The sequence below is a fragment of the Syngnathoides biaculeatus genome, chromosome 5 (genome assembly GCF_019802595.1).
Source record: "Syngnathoides biaculeatus isolate LvHL_M chromosome 5, ASM1980259v1, whole genome shotgun sequence".
NCBI lineage: Eukaryota > Metazoa > Chordata > Actinopteri > Syngnathiformes > Syngnathidae > Syngnathoides > Syngnathoides biaculeatus.
In genome coordinates, this window is record NC_084644.1 from 16,598,244 (window position 1) to 16,612,457 (window position 14,214).

General features: G+C 42.6%; 1 protein-coding gene across 2 annotated transcripts in view; it reads right to left on the reverse strand.

Moving 5' to 3' along the window:
- Positions 1 to 8,728: 8,728 nt before the first annotated feature.
- cep192 (centrosomal protein 192) overlaps positions 8,729 to 14,214 on the reverse strand; it is a 122,370-nt gene continuing 116,884 nt past the window's right edge. For both annotated transcript variants that reach the window (XM_061818970.1, XM_061818969.1), the window contains exon 52: positions 8,729 to 9,238. In XM_061818970.1, the coding sequence (XP_061674954.1) occupies positions 9,106 to 9,238 (133 nt within the window). In that variant the 3' untranslated portion in view covers positions 8,729 to 9,105. The remainder of the gene's footprint in view (positions 9,239 to 14,214) is intronic.

The following is a 14,214-nucleotide window of genomic DNA, read 5'->3' on the forward strand; positions in this document are numbered from 1 at the left end:
GGGCACCATATGAGTTAAGCGTTGTCTCCCAAGTTTTTTTTTTTTTTTTTAATTACCAGTAATAAAAAACTCATACTGCGATATTTTTTACATCAAAATACCTCAATATGGTATTGGTACAACACTATACAGGTAAGTATAATTGTCTGAGTATATTGTGCTTTTTTTCAAACCATAAGATAAGTTAATATTTAATGAAAAATTGGGAGAGGCACGGCAGGTCAGCTGGAAAGCGTCCCAGGTTCAATTCCAGACCCACCTGTGTGGAGTTTGCATGTTCTCCCCGTGCCTGCGTGGGATCTCTTCAGGCACTCCAGTTTCCTCCCAAATCCCCAAAACATGCAACATTAATTGGACACTCTAAATTGCACCTGGGTGTGATTGTGAGTGTGGCTATTTGTCTTGATATGCCCTCCAATTGGCTGGCAACCAGTTCAGGGTGTACCCCGCCTCCTGCCCGACAGCTGGGATAGGCTCAAGCACTCCCCACGACCCTTGTGAGGATAAGCGGTAAAGAAAATGGATGGATGAATGGATGAAAAATTTGGTTGCTAAAAAAAGGTGAATGTGTGCATGGATCAAAATAAGATGTTTTAAAAGAGACTGATGGACTCTGTTCTTTTCGTAGCCCGTGAAGTATCTTTATCTTCCATTAAAAAAAATGGTCAGAAGTTTAATTTGCTTTTTAAACCACAAGCACATTATAGATTATGAATACAGTGATGCTTTGGTGCTTATTACATGCCATTTACTGTGATTGGCTGGCAACCAGTGAAGGGCACATACACCCTGTTTCTTACCCAGGGTTAGCTGGGATAGGCTCCAGCACGGCCGCGATCCTAGTTAGGAATACCAGTATGGAAAACGAATGGATGGATATGTGCCAATTACTTGCCGTGCGGTGGTGCAGCTGGCGTTTGGTTTCTCACTTGTTAAAAACAAGGAAATCTATTGTCAGTGTGAGCAAAGGCTTGGGTGCATTTTGATGGCTACAAGCCGTGATGTTGGAAATGTGTGCGCTAGTGTTTCTGGTTTTAAATCACAGGAAAACCTTTGGCCAACGGATCAGCCACTCATCAAAACGGTTACCAAACAATGCACACTGCGCGACAGTTCTGTGAGTTTTGGCGGCCTCGCTTGGTGTATGGCAGGCATAAAGCACTAACAAATATCAATTTTAATTTGTAAAGTGTCAGCACAGAAATGTACGTGATGGAATAGAGAAAAAGTGATCACTATTTCCATCTGATACATTGTTTCATATTGTAAGAGTCCACAGATGTCATTCAAATACAATATGTACTGTATGTTTGCGATAATAGTCCCCATCATCCCAATCGAGGTGTTGTGTAGTGTCATCTCTGTCATCAGTCATCAGAAAAATCTAATTCCCGACTAAGTTATTTATTATGTTTGTAAGGGAAATCCATCATATTTATGAAATACTGCCTTATATCTTGAGAAAAACATAACATTTTTCTCAACCAATAGATGCCCTGAGAAATACATTTGTACATAGGTAGCTTGCCTGAATGTGATATGCAGGGTGTTCATAAATTCATTTTTTTTTACTATTTAACAAATGTGTTACAAAAGCAAATGAATAGACAAATCTGTGGAAATTACAGCAGTACCTTCAATGTTTCATTGTCAAATATGGCACCCAATTTACTGTAATTTACTGAATTTCTACATTTTTATCATTTGAAATATGGGATGAAATGTCATTTATCCACTGCATGTTTTCTTAAGATAGCTCTGTATTGTAAAATGTAAATATAAAAATAAAAATTATATAACCTGATTTTGTAAGGCAGCATAGTGGTTCAACTGGTTCGAGCATTGGCCTCACTGTTTTAAGGACCGGGGTTAAAATCCCTGCGTGGAGTTTGCCTGTTTTCTTCATGCCTGCGTGGGTTCTCTCCAGGCACTCGGGTTTCCTCCCGCATCCTAGAATCCTTTTTAAAGTACTTTTTCAAGATGAAAATATCACACACACACATGCACATAGTCTTTCATTAGTAAGGCCCAAAGGGTGATGTCGGGAGCTGCAGTCAGTCCCACTTCCCACATGGTTACTTCAGTGTTGGCATCAGCTCAATAATATTGAATTTGTGTGTGACATATTCTCTTGTTCAAAGAAAGAGATTAGCGAAGAAGAAGTGGGACGCTGAGAGGACTGAGGACAGGCAAAAGGAGTACATCGAGATGCGATGTAGGGCAAAGGTAGAGGTGTCAAAGGCTAAACAAGAGGCATAGGAAGACATGTACATCAGGTTGGACACGAAAGAAGGAGAAAAGGATCTCCACAGGTTGGCCAGACAGAGGGATAGAGATGGGAAGGATGTGCAGCAGGTAAGGGTGATGAAGGATAGAGATGGACATGTGTTGACTGGTGTCAGTAGTGTGCTAAATAGATGGAAAGAATACTTTGAGAAGTTGATGAATGAAGAAAATGAGAGAGAAGGAAGAGTTGAAGAGGCAAGTGTGAAGGACCAGGAAGTGGCAATGATTAGTAAGGGAGAAGTCAGAAAGGCCCTACAAAGGATGAAAAATGGAAAGGCAGTTGGTCCTGATGACATACCGGTGGAGGTATGGAAGCAATTTGGAGAGATGGCTGTGGAGTTTTTGACCAACTTATTCAACAGAACACTAGCGGACGAAAAGATGCCTGAAGAATAGAGGAAAAGTGTTCTAGTTCCCATTTTTTAAGAACAAAGGGGATGTTCAGAGCTGTGTGAATTATAGAGGAATAAAGTTGATGAGCCACACAATGAAGTTATGGGAAAGAGTAGTGGAGGCTAGACTCAGGACAGAAGTAAGTATCTGCGACCAGCAGTATGGTTTCATGCCTAGAAAGAGTACCACAGATGCATTATTTGCCTTGAGGATTCTAGTGGAAAAGTACAGAGAAGCTACATTGTGTCTTTGTGGATCTAGAGAAAGCCTATGACAGAGTACCAAGAGAGGAACTGTGGTACTGCATGCGTAAATCTGGCGTGGCAGAGAAGTACGTTAAAATAGTACAGGACATGTATGATGGCACCAGAACAATGATGAGGTGTGCCTTAGGTGTGACAGAAGAATTTAAGGTCGAGGTGGGACTGCATCAAGGATCAGCTCTGAGCCCCTTCCTGTTTGCAGTGGTAATGGATAGGCTGACAGATGAGGTTAGACTGGAATCCCCTTTGCACCATGATGTTCGCAGATGATATCGTGATATGCAGTGAAATCAGGGAGCAGGCAGAGGAACAATTAGAAAGATGGAGACATGCACTGCAAGGGAGAGGAATGAAGATTAGCCAAAGTAAAACAGGATATATGTGCGTGAATGAGAAAGGTGGAGGGGGGAGAGTGAGGCTACAGGGAGAAGAGATAGCGAGGGTGGAGGACTTCAAATATTTAGGGTCAACAATCCAGAGCAATGGTGAGTGTGGTAAGGAAGTGAAGAAACAGGTCCAAGCAGGTTGGAACAGCTGGCGAAAGGTGTCTGGTGTGTTATGTGACAGAAGAGTCTCTGCAAGGATGAAGGGCAAAGTTTACAAAACAGTGGTGAGGCCGGCCATGATGTACTGATTAGAGACGGTGGCACTGAAGAAAAAACACAAAGCAGAATTCGAGGTAGCAGAAATGAAGATGTTGAGGTTCTCGCTCGGAGTGAGCAGGTTGGATAAGATTACAAAGAGAAGGTTTATGGATTTGGTGAGGGAAGACATCAGGGCAGTTGGGGTTAGAGAGGAAGATGCAGGAGATAGGCTAAGATGGAAAAAGATGACACGCTGTGGCGACCCCTAACGGGACATCACGAAAGGAAAAGAAGAAGAAGAATTGTACATTTTGTGAATTTTAGGGAGAGTCTTCCTTTATGTACACCAGTTTGTGATTTACATCCAGGTTACAAGTCACGTCATATTGATTCCTCTTACAGGTGATGTCCATCCATCCATTTTCTTTGCCGCTCATCCTCACGAGGGTTGTGGGGAGTGCCGGAGCCTATCCCTGCTGTCAACGGGCAGGAGGCGGGGTACACCCTGAACTGGTTGCCAGCCAATCGCAGGGCACATTGAGACAAAAAGCCGCACTCACAATCACACCTTGGGGCAATTTAGAATGTCCAATTAATGTTGCATTTTTTGGTATGTGGGAGGCAACCGGAGTGCCCAGAGAAAAACCCACGCAGGCACGGGGAGAACATGCAAACTCCACACAGGCGGGTCCGGGATTGAATGAACCCAGGACCTCTGAACTGTGAGGCCAACGCTTTACCAGCTGTTCCACCGTGCCGCCATTGAAAGTAAGACGTCAAGTGTAGCATCCGAGTTATCTATACCATGAATGAGCAGCAGTCCAGTCAAGCAGACCTGTGTCGCTTTTCCTAACCCTAACCCGTCATATCCCGGAGATGACGGGCAGCGGGGCACTGCAGACTGTTTTGACGCTTGAGGGTAGGAGGAGGAGGAGGAAGACGACGACGACGCCATCTGTTGGTGCATTGGCCTCGCTGTGTATACGCAACACAGCATTAGTGGTAACTTGCTAACACGCCCCAGATGACGCTTGGTAAAACTCTGCACGGACACTTCCAGTGGACCAAAGTCAGACCCGATGCCGAGCAGCCTGACTAGCAATTATCTCCATCATATCAGCAAAACCACATCATTGCTCCAACATATTACACTGTGATACAATTAATTAAAGGACTAGAAAATTTCCACACCTAGAATTCAAGTGGTCCCGCTGCGGGGTGAGCGCCTTTCCCTTGTGATGGTGGGTGTCAAGTTGAGCGGTACTACGGTGGCTCCTAGTCCAAGAAGCAAAACACTCCACAGCTACCTCCCTGGACGTCACACATCGACCGAAGCCAACTTGTTCATGGACTTTGGACGACACCTGCAGACGTTTTACGGTCTTGCACGCTGGGCTGATACTCCAAATATTATAACAGAAAATAAGTTAATTACCATGTAAGTATCGTAAATTGTCTTTTGTTCCTGTTGTCGGTGGTAAATTGCAAATATCTATTTTTTTATTAAAACGTATCAAGGGTTGTGTTGAAAGAGTGGGTGGGGGCAGAATTGTTTTAAAACCCGTATTTAGTTACCTGATCAAATATTTGGTTTTAAACTGGAACCCTTCTTTATCTTTTGTCATGACACTTTATAGAAGTTAGGAACATGAACCATACATTGATCAAAAATAGCATTTGAAAAAATCCATCCATACATTTTCTACTTATCCTCACGAGGGTTGCGGGAGTCCTGGAACCTATCCCTGGTGTCATCGGGCAGGAGGTGGGGTACACCCTGAACTGGTTGCCAGCCAATTGCAGGGCACATGGAGACAAACAATCACACCAAGGGGCAATTTAGAGTATTCAGTGAATGCATGTTTTGGGGATGTGGGAGGAAACAGAAGTGACCACAGAAAACCCACCCAGGCACGGGGAGAACACTCCACACAGGCGGGGCTGGGATTTGAAACCCGGTCTTCAGAACTGTGAGGCCAAAGCTCGACAGCCGCTCCACCATGCCGCCATATTATATATTTTATATCACCCAGACCTAGTTCCTAGTCAAACAAGGAACAAAATTAATTCAAACTCCTCCTATAAGGCCATCTACAACTACGCTCCTTTATTCCTGTCTAACCTCATCCACATCATCGCTCCAGTCCGTACCCTTCCATCCTCCCGTATCTTTCGATCCTTTTCAGCACCATGGAAAGCAGAGCTTTCAGTTGTTCAGCTCTGGAATGCAATTCTGACTCCTTTTCCTTTTTCAAATTCAAACAATACACCAGTTCAAGATCACCTACCCTACTCTCGTTTTTTTTTTTTGTAGATTTTTTTTAACATTCTTACTGTATATACATGTGTCAAATGTCTTCTTGATAAGTGAACACCTAAATATACAGTGTGTACTGATGGTGTAGTCGTACACCATGACTTTGGTATGGGCAGAGTGGATTCCACTAAATGACTGTGTGAATTTAATTGGCTGGCTGTCCTGTGGCCAACTGGCGACTAGTTTCAGGTGCAGTGTGGTTTTCAGCCAAAGTCAGCTGGGATAGGCTCCAGTGCCCTGCAACCCAAAGTGGGATAAGTGGTGTTGGAAATGTATGGATGGATGGATACAGTGTGCATGTTATTTACACGGCCTAAATAAAAGTGATGAGATTTGCATCTTGAAGAAACAAAGTACTCTACGGCAGAAATACTCCCTGGATTTGTCACCAGTCATTCACAGGTCACATACAAACAAACTTTTTATACATAATGGCCACTTCAATTCTTCAATTAACCTGTCATGCAATGCGTGTTTACACTGTCTGAAAGCAAAAAGGAAAACTGGACACAGGAAGACCAAATGCAAGATCAGATACCCAACTCTTCAAGGTCCCGTCTTGTACCAAACCAAAGTAGCTCTCAGAGGGGGTTTTCCAAACACTCGTATGACAAAGCAAAGCGTTTTAGAAACGAAATGGACACTTTCCTACAATGTCTATGTTAAGAGTCACTCTATGGCGGGATAAATAGCCAAAATAGAGTATTTCTAGTAGTAGTACATAATGTAGTACGTTGAAAGGTGAAGTGTCATCCCTATAAATATTCTAAAATCGATATTGTAATGAAAAATACATATAACATTATTCACTTCAATGTCTATTAGAAAAAATTAATATGAGCGGCGAGCACGTCATCTATGCGCAAAGTTGCGGAAATGTCATTCGACGACATCCAAGTGGTCGCCATATTGGTTGGATCCCCTGTCCGTGACGTCACCCAGACATTTGCCATCGAAAACACACGGTGGACCCTACTATGGGAGACGAACACGCCCCACCTGACACGGAAGCTTTTTTCGAAGAAAACATCACACAACCGAGTGAAGTTACCGAGGCAATGTTACCCTATTTTTTCAAGCCATATTCAGATGATATGCGGATCACGGCCAGTCTCATCTGATCCACTTCCACGGCGGAGATGAGCCATTGAAGCAGACGGGGTGGCTCATTTTCGGCGCAGAGGTGGCTTATCACGCAGCCGAGCTGGGTTGCTTTACGGGATTGTTCATAGCCGCCGCCATCCGCAATGAACAACACCTTCGAGCCGGGGCGCTTTACCGCGTTGTCGCACGCGGCTGAGTGCGGCATTGTCGGCAGCGTTGTTCAGAGTCGCCGCCGTCCGCGAGCCCGATGCGCAGCCTTCACTGAGGCCGTGAACGGCGTACGCGGTGCCTCGGCCGGGGTGGGTCATTTTCGGTGCAGAGGTGGCTTATCATGCAGCCGAGCTGGGCTGCTTCATGGGGTTGTTCATAGCCACCGCGGTGAACAACATTGTCGAGCCGGGGAGCTTTACGGCGTTGTAGTTGCACGCGGCTGAGTGCGGCATTGTCGGCAGCGTTGCTCAGAGCCGCTGCCGTCCGCGAGCCCGAAGGCTGCACAAGGCGATGTCAGACGCGCACATCGACACATCTAGCACGCCTGTCATACGTATGCGGATCTTTTGTTGCTTTATGAGAGACAGATTAGGTGGTCCGCCCCAAATTATTTTTTTTAGTAGCTGTATAAACACCGACCTGTGATTTGGAACCCACGAAGCTTTCGTCCATTGCACCCGTGCAATCAATTTTTGATGACGAACCGGGTCTCTTGCAAACTTATGAAGGGTAAATCCATCCTCCCGGGTGTTCAAGCAATGTCCAGCAATGCAACAAGCCGCCAATTTGGCTAACACTAAGGAACAACGAGCTACTTTCCCGGAGGTAAAACTAATAGAAACCAACGAGTCCACTTGAGGGTGGCCCTGCCATGTACGTCACTTCCTGCTTCTTCTCAAAAACAAATCCTCGGGAGGATTTTCACGGCGGGAGTTACAAAAAGCCGTATACGGCAAAATCATGTTTTGTGGTGGAAAAAAAAACGCATGGGTCCATGTCGGCTGCCGTTTTTTTAAATCAATAACTAAAAATCATGCATTTCAAGACAGTGACCCTTTAAAAATCAACAGAGATCAACCCGATCTCCAGACTGAGGCAGATGATCAAACAAGTACAGTACGCAGATAATAGATCAATAATTGAATGCCATTAGTTTATTAAAAAAAATATTTAAATATACATAATATATTACACATTGCATTGAAAGATTGTGCAAAATATGAATCAATGAATGCTAGTCATTACCAGATATTATACATAAGACCACACAGCCTTCACACTGAAATTCACTACACATACAGGCAAGTAAATTATGGACTGATCAAAGGTGTGTGGCATCTAAAATTTTTAACAGCATTTCCTAAAGTTCACAAACAGCAACCTGTGCATTTTAAATTACAGAAAAACAATACTCTGTGAGGAGTGTATATTTTTGCGAGTGGACCAGTGATGAACGCAGCTTTGCCATGGTAATTCTATCCTTCCCAGCCAAACCCCAACGGATGACACCTTAGGTATTAAATAATCCTTAACCAACCCCTTCTATTCCATTTGCATGGAAAGTAATCCGGATGAAAACTCTTCAGCCTTACAGGTGAGTGTTCCTGCTGGGGAGAGGGTCAGGGGCAAACTGTTCTTTAATGTGCCCTTGTAATTACCAAGAGTTGACTACAGAAGCTAACTAAAATGAGAGAGACATGGAATTATGTAGCTAATATAAAAGAATATCCCTCCAGTTATTATGCCATACTGGGAACAAAGGCATTCCTGCAACACCATATCGATGTAAGACAATTTATATCCTGTATGTATTTCAATGAAAGCTTCAATTGTGGCAACAAAATCATCTTGTGACATGGCAGTTATGGCAGAACAGAAAAAAGTAAAACTAGTTTATTTAGTCCAAATGTAAAAAAAAATCAATTGTTCAATAGTCTGAAATATAAATGTTGCACACTAACTTTAAAAAAAAAAAAGTTGCCTGCAGATTTTTTTTAGATGCAGGTTTTCTCATCTGAAAAGTCAGAGTTAATAATTCTCACCTTCTATTCATCTCAAATCTTACTCTAGCTTATTAGAGTACAACCATGAGTGAGGATTTACAACCAACAGGAATGCCCAAAAAAAGCCACAGTCCATTCGCACGAGGTGGCTGGTAGCTGATGAGTCATGGCAGTGCCTCACCAGTCAGCTGCACAACCAGACTTCCATTTGTTTCTGACTGGATGAGCAGCAAGCCAGCGTGTATGCCTGCAGTGCTCGGCTTGAACTGAACAGGCAGTTTCAGATAATGCTGCGATCTAATGGGTGAAAAAGAAAAACATGCACAGATCAGGCAAGTAACATTCACTTTAGTTTGAATAAAGAAATAATCTAACATTGCACTATCCAAATGTAAATAGATCTTTTCACATATATGGCTGGAGAAGATGTTGACAATTGTTTTGAAGGAAGGTTGAGCTTGAGGTCATATTTGATGTCTTTTCATCATACAGTAGTTTGAATCTCAGAGACTACAAAGGTATGTCATGTTTTTTGTCGTTCAAAACCAAATTGAGCCCACTTCTGACACGGAAGCTCTTTTCGAAAAGGAGAACACAACACAACCAAGTGAAGTTAACGGGGCAATATTACACTTTTGTTTCAAGCCATATTCAGCCGATATGCGATCAAGGCCAAACCGCCTCCCGTCCGATCCACTACTGCGGCAGAGATGAGCCAGCGCGGCTCATCGCAGCCGGCTGATGTGGCTCATTTTTGGCGCAGAGGTGGCTTATCACGGAGCTGAGCTGTGCTGCTTTTGGGTGTTGTTCATAGCCGCCACAGTACGCGTTGAACAACACCGTCGAGCCGGGGGTCTTTACTGCGTTGGCGCGAACGCGGCTGAGTGAGGCAGAGCCGAGCAGTGTTGCTTTAGGGGGTTGTTCATAGACGCTGCAGTACGCGATGAACAACACCGTCGAGCCGGGGCGCTTTACTGCGTTGTCGTTGCACGTGGCTGATTGCTGCATTGTGGCAGCGTTCTTCAGAGCCGACGCCGCTTGACGCGTACATCGGCACATTTTCTATGCAGATTTTTTGTTACATTATGAGAGACGGATTACGTGGTCCGCCCCAAACTATTATTTTTTTTTAGTAGCTGTATACACACCTACCTGTCATTTGGAACCCACGAAGCTCTCGTCCTCTGCACCCGTGCAATCCATTTTTCACGACGAACCGGGTCTCTTGCAAACTTATGAAGGGCAAATCCATCCTCCCGAGTGTTCAAGCAATGTCCAGCAATGCAACGAGCCGGCATTTTGGCTAACACGAAGGAACAACGAGCTACCTTCCCGGAAGTAAAACTAATGGAAACAAACGAGTCCATTTGAGGGCGGGTTTTCATTTGGGTAAATCTAATAAATGGAGCAACCAACAATGACATCCAAAACAAATTCGAAGACACAACGAAGTCCAGTTTCAATAAGACGGATTTAAGAGAAATATACTTTTTGGGTAATTGAGTTTGAACAAGATTGTGATCAAATCAAAATGAGTCAGAAAAAGTACATTTTAAAAATCCTTGAAAGGTTTGGAATGTGAAATTGTAAACCATGCTGCACGCCATGTGAACCAAAACCAGAAACCAATGAGAAAGATACCAATGAGGTTGTGATTCCCAAAGAGTATCGTGAAATTGTTGGCAGTTTGATTTATGCCATGACCTGTACCAGGCCAGACATTAACTGGATAGTTAGCAAACTGTCAAACTCTGGCAAAACCAAAAGCAGAAAATTTAGTATCTGCCAAACATGTTTTGAGGTACTTGAAAGTTACAAGTGACTATGAGCTGTGTTTCAAGAAAAATGAGGATTATTTAAACTTAATGGCCTTCAGCGACTCTGATAAGGCATCTTCAGTTGAAGAGCGACGAAGCACTACAGGTACTGGTTCAGCCTAACAAAACAGGGTCCTGCAATCTCATGGATGTCAAAGAAGCAACCAACAGTTTCTCTCTCAACTTGTGAGGCGGAATACATTGCGTTGGCTTCTACTAAAGAGAGCATTTATCATACTCAGTTGATAAATGGCATGGATAACAAAATGTACAGTTGTACTACGATTCATGTAGACAAACAGGGTGCTAAAGCACTGTGCAAAAATCCAGTGAATAGACAGAGGTCTAAACACATTGATGTGAAATACCACTTTATAAGAGACGTGCTCAATGAAGGGATAGTGATACCGAAAAGACTTACTTCGTTCGCTGTGTGTTTCTATGCCATAAATAAATATATCTATAAATAAAGAAAGAGCGGTGTCAAGTATTTTCCCTCTCACTATCGAAGAGCCTGGAAGTACAAATGCAACATGAGCGCATTTACTTTGAAAGTCATTATGAGCCATGTTAAAGGAAATTCAATTACACTGAAAACATTCCTGGGGTATAACACAGGTAAAGTTTCAGTATCTAAGCATCATAAGTATGAGATTGTGATTTACTTTGACTTGATCTAAGTTCTAATGTTAGACTGTCCATATGTAAATGCGAACGGTCATTTTCCCCCATGGTACCACGTTATGAAGTTGAAAACTTTTCCCCTCTATATACTTTAGGAAGATAAACATCATAGACTGCTATCTTTCATTAATGGATTGACAACCATTAATTATGCTAGATTATAACGATACATCACGATTGCCGACAGGAATGTTTGTTACAATCTATCGCTAGCTTGCAGCCACTCACACTGATTTGAACTAAACTTTCAGCATTTTCAAAACATTGTGGGTATAGACCGTGCTTATTCCTTCACAGGCCAGTGCATCTAACTTTTCTTCAGATTAAGTTTGTTAGATCAAGAATTTTCATTGATATAAAATGGTATTTAAAATTTTTCATCAAGTTGTACTAATATCAGCTAAAATTGAAAATTATCATTTCTGAGTTTAAAATTTTTGTTTTCTATTTTAATTATGTATTTGTTTATTTTATTTTCAAGGGTTTAGGTTCAAGGTTTACAACTATGTTATATTAATCCAGTAAATTATTTTAAGGTCTTGAGATTCTATCCCTAATCACACCCGCAACTTTATCTGCGAGCATGACTGGCCACACCTGTACATTTTTCAAATGTGAGTAACTGCAATGCATTGCTAGCTTGTTGCCACTAACGGCGATTATGCTGAACTAAACTTTCAGCATTTTCAAAACATTGCGGGTATAGACCGTTTGTTTATTCCTTGACTGGCATTTAACTTTTCTTCAGGTAGTTTGTCAGATCAAGAATTTATATTGATGAAAATTTTTTAAATACCACTTTATATCATGTTCTACTAATATCAGTTGAAATTGGAAATTAACCTGAGTTTGAAATTTTTGTTTTCTATTTTAGTTATGTATTTATTTTATTTTTAATTTATAGTTATGTTAATCCATTAAATTATATTGAGGTCTTGAGATTCCATTCCTTAATCACACCCGTAACTTTATATCTGCGAGTATGACTGACCCCTGCCTAACATCTTTTGGGACATTTCCGGGACCATTCGTTCACTTGTAATATTCGCTGTAACCAACATTCGCCCGTTTGGGAACATTCGTTGTTCGGCTAGACTAGACTGTCTCTGAACTTCCATTTTGTGTTGTATTGTTTTGTGTGCGATTAAATTGTCTAAAACACAATAGAACTGCTTTCTTATATTTTCCTGGTTTGAGCAAGGGGATTTATTCTAACTTCACACGTAACAACTACTTGACAAACATGGCCAATGAACTTCAGCGAATTGCACTGAGCTTGAGGGTGGTTTTCTGGCAGCGGGTTTGGGATCCGCCGCGCTGTGGCAGCTCAGGTACCAGGACCACTGTCGCAGCAAAACCCATCGAGGCTTTGTAGAAATCAGATGCGCAGAAACACCTCGCGCCTGCCCCCATGGTGACAGTCCCAGAGCTTAGACTGGTTGACAATCGTCTAGAGGCCCTTAGCCAATTGGGACACAGAACACAATGCGGGGTTGGTTTCCCTTAATGAATCAGGATAAACAACACAATGCGCATTCAGATGCTGTTAAAAAAAAAAAAACATGCTACACTAAAAAAAACAAAAAAAAAAACAACTATAATAGTGAAGCTGCGTAAAGTACACCACATTGTAGCGAGAGAACACTATTGTCGAGTGGAATCTTTCTACCTAAAAAATGTTAACTTTAACAAAAGAAAAAATTTAAATAACAGGAGAGACTGCAAAGCCCAAGTGTTGGACAAAAAATACACTATACTGTAAAGTGTCACTATTGACTCATTTTATCTCAGATGTCGAATCTGGGTATCCCTACTGAATCTACTCCTCCAGTGACCCGACCCAGAGAAGCGGGAGAAAAACGGACGGATGGATAGCTGTCGAATCTGCTCTGCCCATTTCTCTCGAGAACACAGAGGAACTAATGCATGGTTTTATTTCCAAGCGCACTGATTACTGTAATGCTCTCATTCCTGGTCTCCCTAAAAAAATATTTAGAATTTGCAACTATTGAAGATTTTAACAGCCCGTTTGCTGACGATGACCAGAATGAGACAGCAAATTACTCTGGTTTTACAGGTCCTGCTTCCTGTGTCTTTCAGGGTCGATATTAAGGTTCTTTAATGCATTTATAAAAAAAATCAAGGTCTTGGACCTTCTTATCTAGAAGACCTTCTCAACATGGTGGCCACGTTGGCACGATGATTACCGAGGCTGGCTCATCTAGTATTAATACCTATGCCCGGTAAGCCTACTGTTTGTGTTTTTGTTTTTCTCGGGCGTCTCGGGACACAAGAGAGTACTTGCTCACCATTGGAGAGTCTTCTGACTTTTTTTTTTTTTTTTCCCAACAACTCTTGTCAATTCGCTAAATCTTTTTCGGGAGTTGCAAGTCGGCGTACTCTTCAAAGCCTAGCGATGAAGAGGGACACGAGCCGGTACACAAGTCCACTTGTGAAAGAGGCGACATCGTCTAATGCTTCCAATGTTCCACCTTGCCAATACAATTATTTAACTTTAGCTTCTGATTAAGGCCTGCAAAGACTTTAGATTTTCTGCGGCTCTGCGCTTCAGAGACACTTGGCTTTGTGGACGAGTGCTCGTCGCCGCCATCATGCTCCCCAGCTTGAACCTCCATCATGCGGACCGTGTCACTGAGCTAACACGGAAAAAGGCAGTGAAATATGCTTTTATACCAACGAGAAACGGTGCATGGACGTTACACAGCTCAGCACACACTGCAGCCTGCTTTGAGAGTTGCTGTTTTTTAACTG